Source organism: Episyrphus balteatus, chromosome 3 (genome assembly GCF_945859705.1).
Source record: "Episyrphus balteatus chromosome 3, idEpiBalt1.1, whole genome shotgun sequence".
In the NCBI taxonomy this organism is placed as follows: Eukaryota; Metazoa; Arthropoda; class Insecta; order Diptera; family Syrphidae; genus Episyrphus; species Episyrphus balteatus.
This window is the reverse complement of record NC_079136.1, coordinates 965,584-988,458: the sequence shown is the minus strand read 5'-3', so window position 1 is coordinate 988,458 and position 22,875 is coordinate 965,584. Positions and strand designations below refer to the sequence as shown.

The 22,875-nt window shown below is 29.8% G+C and overlaps 1 protein-coding gene across 3 annotated transcripts in view; it reads right to left on the bottom strand.

Moving 5' to 3' along the window:
- The window catches only part of LOC129913354 (peripheral plasma membrane protein CASK), a 426,424-nt gene that overhangs the window by 112,793 nt on the left and 290,756 nt on the right, over positions 1-22,875 (bottom strand). For all 3 annotated transcript variants that reach the window (XM_055991975.1, XM_055991976.1, XM_055991977.1), the window contains exon 14: positions 10,586-10,624. In XM_055991975.1, coding sequence (XP_055847950.1) covers positions 10,586-10,624 — 39 coding nt within the window. The remainder of the gene's footprint in view (positions 1-10,585; positions 10,625-22,875) is intronic.

The following is a 22,875-nucleotide window of genomic DNA, read 5'->3' as shown; positions in this document are numbered from 1 at the left end:
TACAGTTCAGTTTATTTTTCACTCTAAATATTGAAATAGGAGTGAAGAGGCTGCAAGGCATTCAATTCATCACACAAAATTGAAAATTGTTCTGTCTTTATTTTAACTTTGAAATACGCTCACCTGCTGTCAATCTTATTTAAAAATATATATTTTTTTTTTCTTCTAAATAAAAAGTATAAAGTTTCCTAGTGCACCATTTGGTCTTCTTTCAACTATCAACAACAAATAATCTTTAATTTACTTTAACTTGTTCAAAAACTTACCAAAAACAAAAAGTTTGAAATATAGTGACTAAAACAATGTGATTTGGTATTCGTATAGTAATTATCGTAAAGTCTACCTCCTTTTTTCTTCAAACTGAATAATTAAAAAGCCGCGTAATAAAATAGCTGATAGAGATTGAAAAAGTTCTCAAAGAACTTTATTTTCTAGAGCTTAATAAAAAAGTAAATGTAAACAATTTTTGAACTAAGAAACTCTTTCTGATTTTTTTTTTAATACAAATTTTATTCCTTTTAATAACGACAGCATCAAAATATCTACGAATACAAATAAAATAGTTACCAGATACCGCTAAAAGAGAGATTGAGATATAAAAAAGAACTATAATTGGATGACTACAAGAAAGCCTGTCAATTATACTGCTGTTCCTAAGAAGAAAAAAAAAATACTATAATAAAAAAAAAGACATTACTTGGGAAATTCTTCGTGCGGAAATCTCAGGACAGCGAAATAGTACTAAACGAAAAAGCTAAATTGGATATTTTGATATAGGATTCAGTTGTTGTATAGGTGTGTAATATGACTTCGTCGAGGTTTAAATTACATACTAAAGCAGTTGGTAGGTATTTTCCTGGACACCAGGATAACACAAAACACCAAAAAACTTAAAGAACTCATATACCTGAGAAAAGTTGGAAGTTTTTCTTCTCTGTTATCACTTTCTAAAGAAGTTTTTTTTTTCTCAAAAGAAAAATAATTTTACTTTTTTGTTGTTGTTGCTGTTGGCAACATGGAAATATAAAAGTCTACAAGTTTTTTTTTTGTTTTTCTTGTCATACAAACGCATACGTTGGATATTTTTTTTATTAGAAAATTCATCTCGCAAGGATATAGTCACTAGAGTAGGAGGCATTTCCCGTTGCGAGGATGAGTGTGAATTGAAATCAAAGGAAATTATTAGAAACCATATCGATGCGTGATATTTGGCATTTCAAATCGTAAGAACTCTTGGAATGAGATAAAATTGAGATTCTAAGATGAGAATACTTTTCTTTGAGGATAATTTAAAGTTTTTGCTATTTTCAAGTTTTAATTATTAATTTAAGTTATCAAAAAATTTAGTATTTATAATCTTTATGGTTGAGTGTTTTCAAAAATTATTTGATTTGACTTTGTGACATTTATCACATAAGCCCCGAAAAATGGGCTTAGCTATTTTGTATGTAGAATTGTAGATGTTGAGTTTATCCGCCAATATGACAATATTGCCGGCTTATAATTATTTTTTAATCATTTAACACACTCAACTTCAATACATCATCAATAGATAATTTGACAAACATAATCGGATTAAACCCACAACCTTGCTTTTATGTAGAGGTGTTGGTAATAAATGTTTTCTATAAATTATGAATCTTAAGTCGAAAGATTCACTTGGGATAATGGTGAGTATTTCGGATAATGAATCTATTCATATCCAAGGATGACTCATGGGGGTTGGTAGGCGAAGCTTATTCAAAAAGATTTAGTCTCTCATTCCGTCCTTTTCATCGGTGTAGTGTGTCCCAAGAGAAAATCCCAGGGATCAAAAGGTTCTTCTCTCAGAAAAAACGTTATAATTCCATCAAATATCCGCATATTCTCTTGATATAAACTATCTTAGATCACTCGCTTTAAACTGCCCTCAAATTTTCGATCGCTTCCTATGGAGTCGGTGAAACAATTCTAGACTCAGCTTAACAATTTTAGACTTATTTTAAGAGGTAAATGTTCATATACCGATTGCTTTGTTTGTTGTCAGCTCTTTTTGTTTTGCTCAGGAGAGAAATTTTGGAAACAAAAAAATAAGTTTTAAGAATTTTATTTGTCAGTAATTGTAGCTTTTGAAAGCAAAATTTTTAATGTCAATCAAAATTTTGTAGCTCAAAACTTTTAACAAAAGTTCTAGGTTTTGTTTAAAAAAGTTAGGTCAAAAGTAAACTTTTATGCATTGGTACAACGACCCGGAAGTGCACTTTTTAAACTTTGAACTGAAATAAAAAATGACCATAGGGAGATACAAAATTATTATTAACGCAACAAATTTTATTTTGTAAAGCTATCATTTTTGGAAAAGAAAAACATTTTTAAATCCAACTTTTTTGAAAACTTTGACCGTTAAATATGTGGTTTTGTCTTATTTAATGCGGAATCTTGAATAACAAGAAAAATAATCGAGATTTTGACGTTTTATGGTTTCATCTGAGCTTAAGTTACTTCAAATTTGTGAAAACTATTTTGAATTATTTATCATTTTTTTTTTTTAATTTTGAAAAATAACTTCTAAGCTTAATCTTATAACCAAAGCCTTAAATATTTTATAGTGTTTGAGCTACAAAATTAGGGGTTCACACTAAAAGTATTTTTTCAAAAAAGTTATTTGTTAAAAATTTCTTTACTGGCCTGAGCTAAGCGAAAGTAAAGTTTTTTAACTGAAAATTGAAACATAAAATTGTCCATAGGAGCTTTTTAAGGACCAAATTAGTATTTATTTAATAAGGTATAATTTTTTACATAAAAAAATAACAATTTTCTTATTTTCTTCAGTTGTGTTAACGCAACATAATTAGAACTAAATTAAGTTCAATTTCTAAGATAAATTCTTTGCCGCCGGGTACAAAGGGGTTAAGTCACAAAATTGCACTTTTCGGGTTTCGATCTTTTTTCTCTTTTATTTCTTATCAAAAACATAAATTTAGAACAACTCTTTAATATAAAAATAAGAGAATCAATGCTCAAAAATTCATCTATTAGCTTAACTTCGCATTTTCTGGCAAAGTATCATTTATGACTTAACCCCTTTGTACCCGGCGGCAAAGAATTCTTTTTGATTCTGCCACATAGTGTCCGCCAAAGTAAAGATTGTGTTATTCTCCCTTATTTTTTTTAGAAAACTTCAAGTTTTCGATGTTTCCTATGTCAAGACAGTTGTGTTATTGTACCTTAAAAGGTTTTATATATTAGGTCGTATATTATATTACTCATACATCAAAGGGTACCACGCTTCCTGAGTAGAAAATTTTTATATTTTGATTTCTGATACCAGCTCTACCATTCTACACCGAAAAAAAAAAACCAATATCAATTTAACATTTTTTAAATATCAGCCAAAAATGCTCTATAAAAAGTGTTTTATGATATTTAAAATGTCAAAACAACATTTTTATTATCAGGATGATTATTTAAATGTCACATTTTGGAAATTTTTTTTGATATTTTATTATCATTTTTTCATATCAATTTCTCATTCCAAATTACTGAAAAATATTAAATAAAAAATTCTTAATGTGTACTAATTTAAAGGCGCTTTGTGTTTTTTCGAAGTAAAATGTATGATTTACTGAGAAAATTTGATCGGCACTAAGATTTTACTTCACATAATTTGGGAGAAAATAACAAAACAATTATATCACCTATAATAGAATAAATAATATCACCATTATTTTGTAAAGAATATTCCCTTTCAATAATGTTTTGAAAAAAGAAAGAAAATTCTTAAAATAATAAAAATAATAAAAATGAAAAGGAAAGAAATAGGTTTCATTATAATAAACTAAAACGTAAAATCTAGTCAACATTGATATTTTAATTGTCAAAGTGAAATTTTCACTATCCACTTAAACTTAAAAAAATGTCAAAATGATATTTTAATTGTTGGACGACTTTTGTCACTGAAAAATGTTAATTTGATAGCTGTTATTATCAAATTTTTTTTTTCGGTGTACCAAATATCAAGATTCTACGATAATCAGTTCTTTATAATATTTGATGAAAATTCAACGGAAAGTTTTTTAGATAATAACCAATTATCTAAATTCTAAAACAGTGTGACTAAGGTTGAAATAAACCAATTGAACATCAATATATATAAATATAACCAGCTTAAAGCAAATTAAATAATTCTGTCAAAAAGAGCACAAAACGGGCTTTCGAGTACCGCACACCAAATGTGATAGAAACGGACATGAGTGTGACGTCCGCTTGGCACATTATATTTTTCAGCGGCGAGTCGCAAGAAGAAGTAGTTAAAAAAATTATCACAGAATTGGCAGAAAAAAACTGGTAACTGCTAGGTACTCAAGAGGCTTAAATATAATTTAAACTTTGAGATTTATTAATTAGAGAGAAACGTCTGAATATGGTAACCCTAACAGCAAACACCATTTCTGTTAATTATTTTGTTTTTTGAGAAAAATTATATCATTTCAAGAGTCAACTGCAACTCTACATAAATTCTTTTTTTTTTTAATAAATTCAGATGACACAAACTGTAACCAGAAACCACAGACTCCCAAAAGGGAATAAGTTAAATCTCTGTCCAAAGCACTGCAGTATGACATCGCTGTGGTTTAAAACTAAAAACAGTATACAACTTTGTTGGTTTCATATTTAAATGGATTAACCTATATCCAGAAGAGGAGAGGAAGCTCTGACCACAGACATCATAACTTCACTCTTTTAACATTGTAAACAAGAATTTTTCAAAAAAAAAAAAAAAAAAAATTCAGAACAAAAATAAATCACTCAAAATCCGAAATCAAATTTTATGAAATAATAGCAAACTTTTTTACACAAAAACTCATTCAACTCAAAATCGCTGTACATGGAAGGTATTTGCAACACAAAATTAGAAAAAAAAAAAAAAAAAACACAAATTGGAACTGAGAAACTCGAACTCTTGAACGAAAATCAAAATAAAACTTTTTCCGTTTCCGTACATTTAAGTTGAGAGGGGGGAACTTTTTTTTTTTTTTGTTTTTGATCGTTAAACTATTAAAAAACTATGTCCTTCCAGTTCAAATGGCATTGACTTGGTGTAGGTACTACCTACATAATCTAACACGGTGTTTTTTTTTTTTTTTAATTTTTAAGAAAAACAACAACAAAAAATAAGAGGAAACAAATTAGTTTTGGCAAGCTTTTCTAGTTGTAGAACGGGAGTACTTTTACTTACATATATCATTCCGTCGACAACTTTCTGCAGCTATAAACAACAAATACGTTGCACCCTGTTGAGTTGGGATAATCCAGCTGTAGTAGTTTTGGTGGTGTTGGTGGCGGTGATGATGATGATGAGGGTTTGAAAATTTTCATTATTTTGCTCACGTTTTGAAGTTGAGGCTTCTTGCCACATCAGGGATATATACCGGGGCACAACAAAAGGGTATTATATGAAAGTTCGATGAGTTTTATTGCTGGGTAAGTGCCCATCAGCTACAGGACGCATAGTTTGTTGCCCCCCTTTCAAATGTGTGTTTTAACTTTGATTATAATTGAAGGAAGTTTGTGTTTTATTTTTAATTTTTTTTGTTTTGTAATTTTTGTAACTTGGGGTATACACTTTTTTTTACACTTTTGATTTTATTTTTTACCAGCCTTAGATAAGAGAAACACTTCAAGGCAGCTGTGGTATTTTATGGATTTTTTTTTTCTTTAACTTTTAATGGAATACACTTAAATTAAGTTATTAAGTGACCATAATTTTGTTATTGTGTTTTTACATGGAAATTCTAAATGGAGTTATAGAAAGGGGCGTTAATAACTAAACTTAAACTCTAATTTTTGCACTAGTGTGTCAAAAAGGGATCTTTTTATAAAGCAATATTTTTACTTAATTACAAGATTTTATCGATATCTTTTTTCTTTAAAATTGAGCAACGCACAGTGGACCAGATTTTCATTTTCGTTGCAAAATTTATATGTAGCTTTGGAACGGGTTGAGATATTTTAATAATTTTAATAATGGGCTTCAATAAAATTTGTTGACACGGTGTTCCAGAATCTTTTATTGAAATAAATATTTTTTTTGTTTAAATTAAGCTTGTTCTGTTCAATGAAAGCAATTAAGGTATTTTTATTTGTTATAAAAATATCAGTAAAGGTTTTATTTAAGAAAAATGAAGAGGTTGATGCGAGCAAAAGTGTTACTTAACCCCTTTTAGCCCCATGTGACATTTCTGTAACAAACCGAAAAAGATCGCACAAAAGATGTACAAACTATATTTTTTTTCTTGTGAAGCTTTTTTTAATCTTTAAGTATTGCTTTATCGAATTAGTACGCCATATTTCTAGTAAATGGCACAAATAGTTTTTAATTGGCAATTGAAAGTTGGGTTTTTTTTTTTTAAAGCAAATTTGTGTGAAAACTACGAAATTAAGAGAAAATAGCTTTTCTGAATAAACCAACGGGGTTTTATTTTTTGATTTTAGTGCCTAAAAATAAATATTAGATTGTTTTTTGTTTGAATTTTTGCATTTGTATATAAAAGTAAATCATTTAAACTTATTTTTAAAATTACGTGTTTTATTATAGGTGTTTTATATAAGGCCAATCGATTGACATTACCTATTATTTTTTTTTTTTAATTTACGATCTTAGGTTACAAGAGAGAAAAGACTATTTTATAGATTTTTTTCAATATTTCCTAAGCCTTTTAAGGCAGTTGCGTGATTCTGTTAGGTACTTTAAAGTGTTTTATACATATATTTCATACATCAAAGAGTAAGGACCACGTCCCCATGAGTATAAAATCTCGATTTTAAAAGTTTGTTCTTTGCATAAGATACCAGCTCAAGCATTCAACCAAGCTTCAAGATTCTTCTATACTCAGAATTCTTCTATAATATTTGATAAAAATACAGCAGAAAATGGGCGTATTCGCCGCCACCTTTTAAATTTCCAAATTTATTAATTTTCAAGAAGTGTTTTCTTCAACTTCGACCAAATCTTACACTTCTGGCATATTTCCGAGAATGGAGAAAACTGCTGTTTAATAAAAACCTTTCCAAAAAAAGTGAAACGTCGTTCTCCTTAAGGGGCCTCCGGACAAAATTTTGAGAAAAACGAGAAATTTGGAAAATTTCTGCACAGTTTGTGAGGTCCACACAACACTTATTGCAAAAAACTAATTTGCTAATGAAAGATTGACATTTAATCTAAATTATGGTCTAGCCACATTTTTATTTTTTTAATTTTGTTCACACCTTATTTTAAAATTTCAGTAACAGTTTTTGCAAAATAGTCCGAAACAACTTTTTTCTTGCATAGTTTATGAGAAACTGAAGTGGAAAACACATATGATATGTATATCAATTTAAAGGTAATGAATAAAACTAGAATATTGTCTGAGCGGATTTTTAATTTTTGGCCCTATTTTTGAATAATCATTTCATGAAAAACATCAAAATTGCTCATTTTCTAATGCATTTTTAAATGTGTTTTTATATGAAAAAAGCAATATAATTTATATCTAAACGATAAAAAAACTGGTTGCGCCATCTCTGCGCGTATGCGTATTTATTTTTTTTCTCTTTTCTATTTTTTTTTTTTTTCTTGTATCCCTATAACAATCGAACGATGTTCGTTCGAAGTTCAAACATGTTCTTAGGTCTGAGTTTTTTCTATTTCATTTTTATTCGAAGATAAGAATCTTCGAATCTGAGTTCGAACTTTTGTCCGGAGGCCTCTTAAATTATCGACCAACCATCATCTCCAAGGTAATGGAAACTTTGGTAAAATCAAACTTTAAAATATCTTGAAGGCAGTACCGTCAGTAGCGTTTTCGTAGTAGGAGGTAACCTGGAATCTGATGCCTTATTTCTTCGAAAAGTGGAACTAATCTTTTCGCTGTTTTGGCGAAAGTAAAATTATTACTCTCGATATTTGTAAGGCATTTGATAGAGTTGGGCATCAAACTTTCATATTAAAAATGTATACCTACTTATGGTTTCTTTCAAACCGCTCAATACAAGTTCTATTAGATGGGTTCAAATCTGATATACACCAAATTAATGCTGGCGTTACACAAGGTTCTGTTCTATTACCCACTCTTTTTTTTTTGCTCTCATCAATGAACTTCTTCTAGGAATAACTTCTAATCCACTTTATTATTTTTCTGACGACAGCACTCTACGATAAATCATTTTTTTTTGGAATGATGGAAATGATGCACATCAGGCAATAATAAGTAAAATAATGGGGTAGGTTTGAAAAAAGGCGTTGTTTCTGGGTTTCAGACCTGGTAGCACCTTCAAGTTATTGTTGTTCAAAGATTACAAATCTGGGTATCAGATTTCGAAAAATTGAAAAGTCTTTAACAATAAATTAAAAGAACTATTTTTTTAAATGACTTCAAGTTTTATTCAGGAAATTTTCCTTTCCACAATGAAAATTCAATGTTCTAATAACCTGTCATTTCAAGTTCTCTAGAATCCCATAACTTTCAAACAATAATCACATCAAAGAAGCTGCCATATTGTCACAGACAGCCTCCTCATTAAATTGATTTTAATTTCGTTTCTATCAATTTTCCATTTATAGCAAAACAAACAAAACTCCCATTAAACCCCAAGAAAATCTTTAAAGACTCTCCTTAACATCCCTTTGGGCTCAATTTAAAATTAAAACAAATGAAAAATATCCATCGCATGGGGACGAACGCCAAACACACACACAAAAACCAAATCGAGTGTCTCCTAATTGAGTCTTAAGACAAAACTGGGCTGGATTATGTGTAATTTGATCACATGGCAGGAGATTTACGAATAAGTTAAGAAAATGACAACGAACGGAACGTTGTCTATGGTCTATCTCGTAAGCCTCCTGGCATCATCGCACATAAAAGCGCCACCAACCGATAAGTTGCATGGTCAACTTGTTTAATGTTGACACACAGTGTCAATGCGATGAATACAAGCCAAACTCTCTCTCCGCTACTGCTGTTGTCATCCTTGAGATTTTCAAAGGCTCATGGTTATAAGCAAACACATAAACTCACACAACAAAAAGCAAACACTCGGGAATCTCATTTAAGATTAATGTGTCCGACTTTAAGCCCCAAAAGCCTGCCTTGAACACTTTACTTCATTTTTTTTGATATATTTTTTTTTTGTACAAACAAAGCTCTGGGGGATAATATTCACAAAATAAATTTCACTTTTCACCTTTCAACTCTTCTTTTACATAAAAAGATACACCGCAAATGGGAATTTTAAAAAATTCGGTACATTGTCGTCGTTTGTGATGGTGCTGGAGATGGTAAAAGTTGTCATTGTCGATCCGATTTTCGGATTTGCAGTATTTACTTTTTTTCGTTTTAGCATGTTTTTTGGGACGACAGGCGTTGTTATCCTTATCCCTTTTATCGGCCGCGCATGCAGCAGCTGACGGCGGGTATCCTTTTGGCATGATATTCAAATAATGTGCACTTCATTGCGAAAGGACAATATTCCAAACAATAAGTCGCAATCTGTACCGACATCATCGGATCCGAGAGAGCAAAGCCCCTAATCGAATCAAAAAAACCCGAAAACTACTTTGAAATTCAAATTTTTACAAAAGAAGGACAACACAACTTTGGTGAACTAGATTGAAACGTAAGGTTCGTGGAAGTCAAACGAAATAGATTTACATTTCCCGCCAGAATTTAGGGGGACAACTTGCGAATTGTTGAGTAATCCGACAGTGAAGCCTATAACACCACGTGCGTGTTACGCGATTCGACACGAACTGATGGCGCCAGTTACATGGATGTCCTGCTAAAGGAAAACAAGCATTTTTGACAGTTTGTCGGGTGATTTTTGACTTCTGCGCAAAAAGATTGCGATTTTTTTTGTTGAAAATTATGGTTTGAGTCTTTGCTTGAACCGTAAAATAACCGATTCGACGAATTGTGAATTTAATACAGAAATTCACAATTGACAATTTTTGTAAAAATGTGATTTCCAAAGAAATCAAAGCCACAAAAACTACAATCATTTTAATGCAGCAAAAGACTGTCCACAGCGTTTACTTTTAAATTTTAAGGGTTTGAAGTTCAATTTTGCGAAATCGCTGTAAGCTTTCGTGGCGAATTCAATTAAGCTTTTTAAAGTTTTCATGTTAATGTTTTGCAATATTTTCAAACTTAAGAATAACAGCTTTATAATTTCTTAAGCTACATTTTTTGTATCCTGGAAGTTTTAAAAAGCTTGCTAAAAAAATGAGAAGCTTTTTGAAAGGTTTTAAGATGCTGCAAGATATTTTGCAATTCATTCCACAAAAGTTTAAATAATTTCCTTGTTGTATCTTTTTATAGACTTTTTGTCAAAAGCTTTTCAGTAAAGGAAAGCTTTTGTTAGCTGTAAGTTAATTAATAAATCGATTAGAACATAAAAATCCTTTTGAAACTTTTTTATAGGAAAATAAAATATTAGGAACTTGCTAGTTTTCCCCAAAATCAAGTGGTTGAAAAAGCTTTTCACAGTGAGAAAAGCTCTTTAAAATTGTATCTACCCCCGCCTTTTTAGGGAGGAGTTTTGTTTGGATTTTGGATAAACTTACTTGCATATTATGATACGATGAATAAGACTCGTCACATACCTGAAATGAAAAGAAATATTTAATGAGTAAAGAGCTTTTAATAGAAATATTACAAGTCAAAAAAGCTTTGATAAAAGGAATGTTAACTTAAAATTTAGAAATATTGCAACAGTTGGCGTTCTAAAGAACAGTTTTGAATATAATTTAATCAAGATAAATCTTGGAATTTGAATATCTGACTTTAGAACTTGAACTTTTCGCAGAAATGTTAAAATTGTCACAACCAATTCTCGGTTATTTTGAATGAATGCACATTGATTTATTTTTCGTTGAAGTCTTATTGTTTTTCAGTATTTTTGTTTTAGGCGATTGAGTGTTACAGAAAGGAAATATGACGTTCACGGGTTTTTATTGCAGCAATCGTTCAATGGGTTATAGGGGAAGATGAAACCACGGAGTGATATTAAATGAGAGGGTGGAAATTGAAGATAGGGGTACAAAAGCCCCTTTTTTGTTTTTTGTTCAATGTATCTCGTAAGAAAGCAATGTTTTCAAATATTAAATTTAGTTAACCCCTAAAGCCCACTGATTTCAATAGTTTTCTTATGACTGAATTCTTGGGATTTGGATACGGATATCTTCTAAACGGTTAAAGTAATCAATTTAATGCCAAGCACTTTTTTTTTAACTGACTTTTCAGTGAATTAGAAAATTTTGAAAAGTAAAAGAATGTTTTTATAATTTTTTTTAATTTTGACTTCGAATATTTTTCAAATGGTTACACTAATGAAAAAAGTTTATAGCACCTTTTAAACGAATTTTTAAAGATTTTCTCAATATTTGGACCTCAATTATTATCTTTTAAACGGCTAGATAAACGAAAAAATTGTACAAAGCCTTTTTTGTAGAGCGTAAAGAAATTTGCTAAAAAGTCGATTTATAAAAAACTGATTTTTTTTTTGTAGAATACCTATTGATGTAAAAATGGAAAACTGCGAAGCAGATGACCTTCCAATTAATATAAAGAGCTCATATTTGGTGAGCATATTCTAAAGATGTCTAGCAAACGATTTTTCGGAGTATAAAATCAAAAAAAAAATTCGATTTTGTTGGCCCACCCTAATGGTCAGTTTCATTTTTTTCGAAGAATCTTTTATTTAATTTAACCTTCCGGAGTACGAAAAGAAAACGATTTTCAGGTAAAATGTATCTAAGAACGTGTAATATTTAAGTTTTGGATATTTTATTTTTATGGGAACCCACCTCAATGCAAAAACGATTTAAATAAATTCAATCACGAAACGTATTGTGTTGAAGTGCTTTACACTTTTTTTTCAAATGAAACTCTACTTTAAATAAAATGTCTTCTTAAAAATTAACCTGTTTTGAAATCTTAAAATAAAATGATTTTTTTTATTAAATTAAATGGAATTTTTTTTTAAACCTAACACTCAAGAAATTGAGAATATTCCTTCACTTAATTTAAGGCGGAAAAATTCTTGAAAAAAAATCAAACAGAATTTTTTTTAAATTATTACATGTTCTATGTTATTCATTAAAACGCAGATTTTAAGATATTTGAATTTGAAATACACTGTTGGTACTATTTTGAACAGAATTGGAAAAAAATTGTTGATGTTGAATGTCAGATTGATTATGAAAGGTTGGACAAAAATATAATTGTTTCCTAAATGAAAGCTGAGTAATGGAAAATATGGTAAAAAACATCCTTTTTTTTAAATTCTGAAAACGTTTAACATTTGCAATGTTTTTTAACTAATGTGTTGGTGTTCATATGAAAAATACACCACAAATCCATTAATCTAATTGTCATTGGTTTAAAGGTGCAGTTTTTCTGGGAAGAGAATTTTGAAATAAAAGAAGAACTTTTTTGGACGTCTTCATTACATTAAACAATTGGTTTTGAATAAATTCTTTTAGAATGAAGCAAAGTAACTTTTTAGAAGAATTATACCTAAAGTCTCTTCTGTTACCTGGTTACTTTAATGTTTTCTTCTATTTTTTCGCATGAATTCATATTAACATTAAGTAAAATTGTAGAGAACCCTATGACCAAACAAAATTTAGCATTTATTTTTTTTTCCATACCTAAAAAAAACCAATAATCCAACACCTTTATGTTCTTCCATTCGAAGAATTAATAAAATTCTTCCCTTTTCAAATTCCAATATAAAATTTCTTCTTTTAACGAAGATATTGTTCTATTAAAATAAAAGGTCAAACCATAAAAATCAATTTGGCAGTAATAATCATAATGACTATTTCTCTTACCAAAATCCTTTTCCTATTCAATACACCCCCAATCCACAAAACTTATTGCATCAACCTAAGCACTCGGTCGCATTCCGCAATTCTATAAGTGAAATCGAAGCTAACATTAAATTGCGGCAACTTACCCATACTCCCTCAAAATACATACATACTTACGAGAGACTATTATATTACTATTTATGGGTAATCCCTTAACGAGTACTTTCGTACTGTCCCCGAAATAACTTCGCATCCAATCCTGCAGGCGGCCGGCCGCGCGCCCGGCCGAACCGAATTTTAGGACTTGCAATTTATTTCCGTGGTCTTATTACAAATAGCTTTAATATCGAAATACGAAATACCGAGAAAATCCTTTAGAGTACATTCCATTCAATTCTCCAGTCTCGATTTATCTAGGATCGATTGGAGGTGGAGAGTGGAGATGGCGGTTTGAAGATGTTATCTATATTATTTTCTCTCTCTTTGCACTCTACTTCGTTTATCCGATTGCTTATTGCAAATCAAAGAGAGATATTCATCGGAATTATGACATAAATGATTGCCAAGTTATTGGGTATAGCTATATAGTTGTTGTTTTTTTTTTTTTGTTTCTTTATTTTTTGGCCTGGAAAAGTTAGGTTTATCTTTGTTTTCGTTAAGAAAATAAGTACCAAGGGATATTGACGGTATATCTTATGTTTACCCTTGAGGGCGATGAGAATGAAACTTTTTTTGGATTTGAAATCCGTGAGTATATTTTTTTATGCACAACGAATTAGACTCAGAAAGATACTTTTTTATTATTTTTATTTTTTTTTTTGAGGGTCTAAGATCGATAATTTAAAAAGTTACAACTTAGCCTGAGGATTTACAAAAATATCAATGTTTAAGAACTGCTAATGCCCTAAAACGAAAACAAAGTACACAAAAAAAAAAAAAAAAAAAAAAAAATATATAAAAATAAATTGAAAACAATTTTTTTTATACAACTTGAAGTAGTGTGTGTGTCTTTATGTTAAAAGAGATTTTATTGAGTGAATTGAAGTATGACAAAAGTTGAATTGTCCTTTTTTAACTGTTGGCACTTAAAAAAGGACTTATTATTCGAAATGCCGTTAGGACATTAAAAAGACTTGACTTGAAATTCGCACGTGCCAAAGGGTCCGCATTCCAAAAAGACCGAACAAAAAAAAAAAAAAAGTTTGGAATGCAAATTGTATCATTAAGCACGTTTACATGTTTTCGTTTTTAAAAATAGTATATTTATGTGTTGTAGTGTGGGTAGGAAATTTTGATAATTTATTTGATTTTAAGGGAAAAAATGTCCTTAAAAAATGGTAAATTTAGAAATAAATTCCAAAAAAAAGATTCAAATTGAAAGAACACATGTTTTTGAGACCATTATTCATTAACAATCTAAGCTAATGTTTATTAAAGGTGCTTGCAGATAAATTAACTAAAAGTCCTGAGAGGGTAATTACCAATGCGACATGAAATTATGTGTTTTTAACTCTCTTTTTAAGCATAAAATACCTTTGGAAAGTTTACAAATTTGTCAAACTTAATGCAATAAAAGTGAAAACATATATGAAATCTTGTTATATTTCGTTGTTGTTGTAAGTTATGCCAAATATAATTATGAAATATTACAGACATTAGAATAGAATAAATGATATTTTTAAAAGGGGAATAGAAAATGTTTGTTTTAATAAATGATAAATCTTTAAATTGATTTACCTTCGATTAAAATTTAAAAAAACTAGAGTTACTTAAATAAGCCTTTAAAATATCGTCTTTTTAAAAACTGTATTGCAAAAGTTTTGTTTTTGTTAAAAATGTGTAGGTTTTTGTGGTAGAATTACAGGATATTTAAGGTAATTTCTTGGGTTTTTGCAAATCAAATTCACCTTCTGAAGACAAATGCTTGAATTAACGCACATTAACCTTATGGCATTTAAGAGAATTTTCTTTTTTTAAGCAATACCCAAAAAATATTATAAACTCTACGAAAGATAGAGCAACTGGGATAATTTACTGTAGGAAGTTATTAGGATGTAGAAACACTTGCTCTGCGACTACTGTCCAAATCCAAATCACCCCGTTACTTTTTAAACAAATTTGATCGAGAACTGAAAGATCTAGCAAAGATTCATAAAATACATAAGAGTCTTATAAAAACATTTTAATAAATTCTAATTCCGCTTTAAGATTTAAAAAAAATCGAAATTTTGCAAATCATTAACATGAAATATTACTTTATTTCTTTTAAAAATCATACAAAAATTCGAGTAAAAATGGAATTCCGCCGTACCACCGCTGCGCCACGTCCGCACCATTTTCAAAATTTCTAAACCACCAAACCAGCGCTGCATTTCATTTGTATGAAAAAATTCGCTGCACCACCGCCACAAGACTTCCTTTTGAATGAAAAATTCAGTGTACCTACGCCGCACCACGTCTGCACCACGTCCGTACCATTTAATTTTTAATGAAAAATTCGGTCACCACCGCTGCACCACGATTTTATTTTTCAATAATCCAAAGTTATGTATCATGGTGCAGCGAATTTTTTATACAAAATGAAATGGTGCAGAAGTGGTACGGCGGTGGTGCGCCGAAATTTGCCGCCAAACGTAGGTGGTGCAGCTGTGGTGCAGGCAGTCAAGATTTGTTTAATTTTTTTTTATTTAAAAGTTCAATTTCTATTTTTTACTCGGGAACACACATAAATTTTGAATGTATGAATGTTAAGGTATTTCATTTAAAGTAAAGCATTTTAAACTTTTTATTTCTTTGTGACAAAAGCTGCGGCTTTAAAGAACCTCCATCATAATAGATATAAAAAAACTTGTGTTTACTTTTTCCTATTTCGCGGCGTATATATAAATTTACGATTTTGCTATGAGTTTTCTGTGTGTTTTTTGTTTACAATGGGAGGAAAAATTGAATAAGAAACAATGCTTTTGATATAACCACTATGGAGGAGCCATAATATATTGATTTTTATCAATGAATCTCCAACCCATGTCAAATGATTTTTTTTTTTTTTTTGTATCTCCCTTGTTTTTACTTGCGATATTTTTTTGTTATTTTAAACTGAAAAGATATAACTCGATGGCAGCTCTGACACTTTAATCAAGAAAATCAATAATTTATTTGTTTAGAATTGAATTTCACCCTCTTCTCTGTGTATTATCTGTCATTTTGGTGTAGAAAATAAAATAAAGAGGGGAAAGGGGGAGTTGAAACAAAATTACAATAGGACACTCAAAGTGTATACGAACAAACAAAAAAATACATAAATTTATTGTTGATATTTCTCTTTAAACTTAAAAAAAGTCATAAATTTTGGATTTATGTGATAAGGGTAGTCGAAAGACATACCTAAGTAAAAAGAAGAATATGCAGAAATATTTTAAGAAGGATCAGGTGCGAACATTTCTATAGAAGGATTTGCTTCAGGAAGACAAGTCGTGAAAAGTCAGAGAGAACCAATGTAAATTCCTAGACTGCAAGTTACTAAATAGCGATGAAGTTCAAGTTTACAATATCTAGGAGTTTGTGAACCTTGCACAAAACCTGCCGAACAGTACTTACTAAATACTCGTAGAAGCAGAAGAAGAAGAAGTAGAAGCAGAAGTAGAAGTAGAAGTAGAAGTAAAAGTAAAAGTAAAAGTAAAAGTAAAAGTAGAAGTAGAAGTAGAAGTAGAAGTAGAAGTAGAAGTAGAAGTAGAAGTAGAAGTAGAAGTAGAAGTAGAAGTAGAAGTAGAAGTAGAAGTAGAAGTAGAAGTAGAAGTAGAAGTAGAAGTAGAAGTAGAAGTAGAAGTAGAAGTAGAAGTAGAAGTAGAAGTAGAAGTAGAAGTAGAAGTAGAAGTAGAAGTAGAAGTAGAAGTAGAAGTAGAAGTAGAAGTAGAAGTAGAAGTAGAAGTAGAAGTAGAAGTAGAAGTAGAAGTAGAAGTAGAAGTAGAAGTAGAAGTAGAAGTAGAAGTAGAAGTAGAAGTAGAAGTAGAAGTAGAAGTAGAAGTAGAAGTAGAAGTAGAAGTAGAAGTAGAAGTAGAAGTAGAAGTACTTGAACAAACACCTTCTTCAAGTAAATTTTTAAAAAAAAAGTATTGATAAAAATTTTTAACTAAAAAGTTCTTGTAATATAATTTGTATCATGATCCCCAAAATCTCTTAAACTTAACACAAATTAGTTTGAAACAAAAGTTAAACAAATGAAGATCTCCCAAAGGTCATTATGAACAAAAAAAAAAACCTCATTATAAAAGCAGAAAGTAAATGTTGGCAACAGCAGAGTTGATACCAACAAGAAAATAAATTAACATTTCACCAAAGTACACTCATCTCATTTCATTGTGTAGACAACGCTGCTACCGCACAGAACATAGGACTCTGAAAGATCCTAATTAAATCAGCATTACACAGCCTTTTCCTTAAAAGTAAAGGGATATCACCGATTAGTCTCATTTCTATCTATCTCTATGTATCTTTGTGAAACCATCAGCATCATCATCATCATGCTCATCATAAGAAACAAGGCCAAAGTTTTCTAGTTTAATATCATTAGCCGAGGCTTTTTGGCATTGCAAGTGACAGTTATTTGAGTTGTGCATAGTTAATATAAAATTTTATTAGATTAGCCTCTTTTATATACACAAGAGAGATAGAGAGAAAGAGAGAGATAGAGTATGTCCTTCAAAAGTTTGTTTTTACTTTCCGCGGCTCCTTGATTGTTTGTTTAAATCATCCTTTAACAACCGATGATGATGATGGCAATGGTGGATGGCGATGAGGTTGTTGGTTAGTGGTTGATGAAAGTGGTTTTGGGTTGAGAAGGTTGTTGTTGACAGTGTTTGTCAAAAAAAAACCCTACAAAATACATAAATTTTCAATGACGTTTTACAAATATAATTATGTTTAGTTCTTTGTTTTGACTTTAGACCTTAAGATAATACGGATAATGTACCTATTAGAAAACAAAGTATTGGAAATGTATGTTATTTTTTAATTCATTTAGACAATTTTTAAAAATTTCAATATTTTTAGAGAGTATTAGAAAGAAAACATTTAAATAATCGAAACCAAACAATGGTCAACGCTAGTCTATAACCAGCGGACAAGCAAGACGCTTCCAACAATACCTCATTTGTCAAATTTCGATAAGTACTTTAGATGTTATGATGAAATAGATGAACATCATAGATATTGTATTGAATATTATGTTCCATTATAATATCTTAAGTACTTATCGTAGTTTGACAAATGAGATATCGTTGGAAGCCTCTTGCTTCTCCACTGGTTATAGGCTCTGTGTGTAATTTTTTTGATATACAGTGGCTCTGAAAACACAGAATTGTAGCCAAAAAAATAAAATTTAAGTACGATAATGATATTTGTAAGCTTGATCGCAAATAACAGACATGCCCAGCGGCATGCGCAACAACAAACCAGCTGGCAATTTAAAAATAAAAAACATGCTGAAACAGTAGAAGCAATTATAAAACCACATATTGAAGAAACAAAACTTAACTTATTTCTTTATAGTAAACATTCAAGTTTAAAAAATAACAAATTAACACTAACTTAATTCAAAAATTGATGCCTCTCCACTCATTTTACAATTTTCTTACAAATCTTCAAACTTTTATTGTGCTGACCTTCAAACTAATCAAAAAGTTCTAAAGTCAATTCTTGTCATTTCAACATTTCCGTCTAGAATTTTCTTTTTGTCTACATTTATTGACAGGACAATAAATACAAAAAATATCTTCAATATAAGTTTGTTGATTTAATCAAAGCTTGAGCTTACAGAAAAAAAAATTGATTAATAAATAAAAACGGAAGCTAAAAATGAAATATACAACAAAAAAAAAAGAAGAAAGGACACTCTCTTGACCAAGAAATCATCGTTCTTGAACCAGAGAATCAAAATCACAACAAATAAAATTAATTTTCCATATCTTAGGGGTTGGTTCCGTGGCTATGACTAGCTAGCTAAATAGATGGCTGTGTTTGTCTGTGTGTGTGTATATATTTTGCCCTCATTCATTTCTAATTGGAATGTGAATAAAGGAGGCAGGTGACATTGTTAGCGAAGCTTTGTAATAAATTAACAGTTTACGTGGGCAAAAAAAATATATATACTCCAAGGATATAAAAGAGGAGAGAAAACGTTGTGTCGTCCTTCGTCCTTCTATTTTTATATTTATTTATTTTTTTTTTATTTCTTTTATTTTCACTTTAAATTTAATGGATGTATTTAATTTTCTTGTGCGTTGAGCGTATCCTTGTTTGGTTTATGAGGATATTTTCTCTTCCTTCGTAAATCTTTTTTTTTTTTTGTTTCTGTTGAACTTCCGAGTTCCGAGTTCTGAGTTTCTTTTATTATTTATTTGAAAACGTTTTTTTTTAATTTTTTGGTTTTTATTTTCTGCCTCCTGGGTTATCCTGTGTTTTAACAACGTTATCAGATTTCGTTTATTCTCTGACCCCCATTGCGTCAGAGATGATTTTTTATTTTTAATGAAAATATTCTGTTTTTTTTTTCTTTAAAATTCCTCTCTTTGATTTTTTGAAATTCGTTCTTTTTTTTTTTAATTTCGTCTTAAATGTAACTTAAAAATCATTTTTCTGTGCATCATAAGGACGAGAGAAGAAGAATAAAAAAAAAATAACAAACTAAGCGTGATTGTTAACGCATTTCTGTTGATTCAATTTAAAAAGCTTGTGTAGATTGTTGTGCTTAGTGATTTCTTGTTTTTTTTTTGTATTTCTTGTTGTTTTGTTTTTTACGAAGTAAATGTTAAGGACGAAGGATGGTTCGGTCGTTGTTATTATCTAAGGATTTATTTTTAATGAGACTTTAATCTATCTTTTGTGAGTGTGTATTCTGGCTGCTATTTGATTTTATCATTATTTTTATTATTATGAAAATCTACGTTCTCGTGGATATTGCCTTGGAAGTTTCTTTTTTTTTTTGTTTTTTTGTTTTGTCCTACTTTTTGGATTATAAACATTATAAAGATGGTTGTTAAGGCTTCACAATGTAACTTATATTTTAATACAATTCACCAGAAAAGACCCTAATTTGTTTGTGTATACTTCAATTTAAGGAGATGTGAAGTAATTTTTGAAAATAATGCTTATTTTTCCTTTTTTTTTTCTCTACTTGTGGTCTAATGGAAAGGTAAAAAAGGATGTTAGGTATGAGTTATCATAAAAATAAAGTGGTTGACTTTTGAAGTTAAAACTTTAATCTATGAAAAGAAATGGTGAAGTCTAGATTGTCCTTTTAGATACATATGAAAATGATGATGATGAAATGAATTTCACGAAATATTGATAAAGTAGGAAAAAACACACAACAAAGACAAGGACGACCACAATCATTGCGAAAAGGAAAGGTTTTTGTTTTGATATCTGTAATTTAACTTAATTGCTTACGAAACAATTCCAAAAAAAAAAGTCCTTAAATTAGTCAGAAAATGTATCCTGATAATTTACTTTGATAACCATAACAAAAAATATCAAAAGACTCTTGGCTAAAAGGGGAATATTATCCTTTGACTTCAGAAACTGAGAAACTACTCAACCAAATGCTTTTAAAGAAAAACTTAAAAACATTCTAGTTGTTAACAGACAAAATGTGTTATTATTTGCGTTTTGTCTAATAAAGCAACCTCTGAGTCATGCAAATTAAAGCCAATGAAGAAATCGTTCTTGATAAAATTACAATGGGATGAGTTCTACAGACAATTGCTTTCCTAAGCAACGATCAGTTCCAGTAATTGACATGGAATGAACAGATACGAGAATTAAATATAAAGGTAAAATGCCCATTAGGTGTTAGCGATAAGTTCTTAACTAATTTTGGTGTCCACCAGGGAAGCGTCTTGAGGCCTTTACTTTTTTTCTTGAAGATAATGTTATTCTTTGCTGTCTATGAATACATCCAAGTTAAGATCCTGCATCCTTGAAACGAAAACATTAAATAAATTGATTTTTCGGTCCGTGCGGGCTTGATGATATTTATTTGAAAGGAGCAGAAGCAGTGCTTCCCATGTGCAAACAAATGTCTTGAAACTATGAAGAATAGTTAAGCTTTGTGATAACCATTTCCATTAAAATTTTTTGGACACCAAGTGCCGTTATACTTTTCTTATAGATTTAAGCCCAGAAAATTCGAAAATCTTATCTAAACAAATGTTTATGGATAGGTTTTCGAGATATGATTTTTCAAAGTTTTTTGTCCTTGTTTTTCCCAGCATACTTAGTATTGGGGGTATATATTGAGTAATAAACGATCAATCTGAACATAAGAACCGGCACCTGAGAGCTGAATAAGAAAACAAGAAACACTAGAGTTACTTTTCTGGGTAACTCCAGATGTTTAAGTGCAATGTATCAAAACATTTTAAAAAAAAATCGATTTTTTAAAGCAATTTTTTTACAAAAAAATTTCTTACTGCAAGAAAAAATCAAAATCTTTCGAATCCTCATAGTTTTAAATGTGTAGTACACTTTCTGGCAAAGATACTTTGTTTCAAAATCTTTAGATAAGTTATAAGGATAAAACCTTTACTTTTTGAGTTTTTGTCTATAACTTGAAAAGCAAGCCAAATTTGAAAATTTTGGATCAAGTAATTTTTTGTAGATAATTAAATTTCCTATCGAAATGTATTATTCTGAATTTTTATAAAACTAAAGCATTAAAAAAAAAACTTAAGAAAAACTATTCAAAAAAGAGAAAAAAAAAAAAACATTTTTGATGCTTTTACTAAATAGTCTATTTTTTGATCCTATCAGCATTTAATGATATTGAACATGTAAAGGAAAATAGAAAATACTTTATCTTTCAACTTTATGGTCACAAAAATCTAATACGGCTACAATTGTATAAAATATGGAATTTCAAAATCTACTGTTTTTGGACTTGTTGAACCAATTTTTTCTTTAAGATTGAGAGTCAATGTTGGCTGAAAACCAGTGCTATTAAAAATATTATTTTGATAATTATGTTTCTGTAATTTAAACTATATCTACGGGAGACCTATACGTTGTTACAATATTTTAAAACTATTTCGCAAAACGAACCAAATAGTAGAAGAACTTAAGGGCCCGCAAGTACCAGTTGAGTTGAATGCGTGTTCAGTTTATTTTCGTGTACACTGAGGGAAAAGCCACCATAAAACAACGTAAAATCAATGAAAACCACATTGATTTAACTATTATTAGGAATGATTTTGCGTTCAAGATGAACATTTTAAAATCAACGTTGAAAAAATGTTAATTTTTGATGGTTTCGTATCTTAGTCACATAAATCAAAGTAGTTCATCTTTAAACAACGACGTTGCAACTTCATTTTATTTTTTCCCTCAGTGTATATATTTAAGTTTTGAAACATTTCACTCAGATAGAAAACAATATACCTGTACCTGATGCTATTTTAACCTTTTTTCAAAATAAATCATCTATGCGTGGTCAGGGACAATCATTCTCTAAGGATCCCCTATTTTGAATTCATAACACGAATTTTCAAACTGATGGTTTTTTTTTTATTTTTTTTGTTGCTTTTCACTATCGACTTAATATAAATAATAACAAAAAAAATCTGGAATTTAAACAACAACAAAAAAAATAGTAGAAGGACGCTTTAGATGAATTATTTTTTTTCCCTCTGATTTCTGCATGAACAACGACCAATGAAAAAGATATTTCCATTTCGTAATTTACGTAATTTCGGGTTTGATAAGGGAAAACTTTGTCCATTTTTTTTTTGTCGTCGTTTTTGTGTTGGTTTGTGGTAATTTCTGTTCAGAGTGGGTTCGAAAATAACATTGTCTGTTACCCTTGATAGAGGCGGATGTACCTACCTAAACTTTAAGCTTGCGTAATACCACACCGCACTTTTTGCTTAAATTAATTTTAATACTTTTTTTTGTTGTATTTGTTGGTTTGGTTTTGTATATTTGTGATACCCTCAAGGATTTTTTTTTGTATTTTAATACTCGGGAGATTAAAAAGTCTGCATATTGAG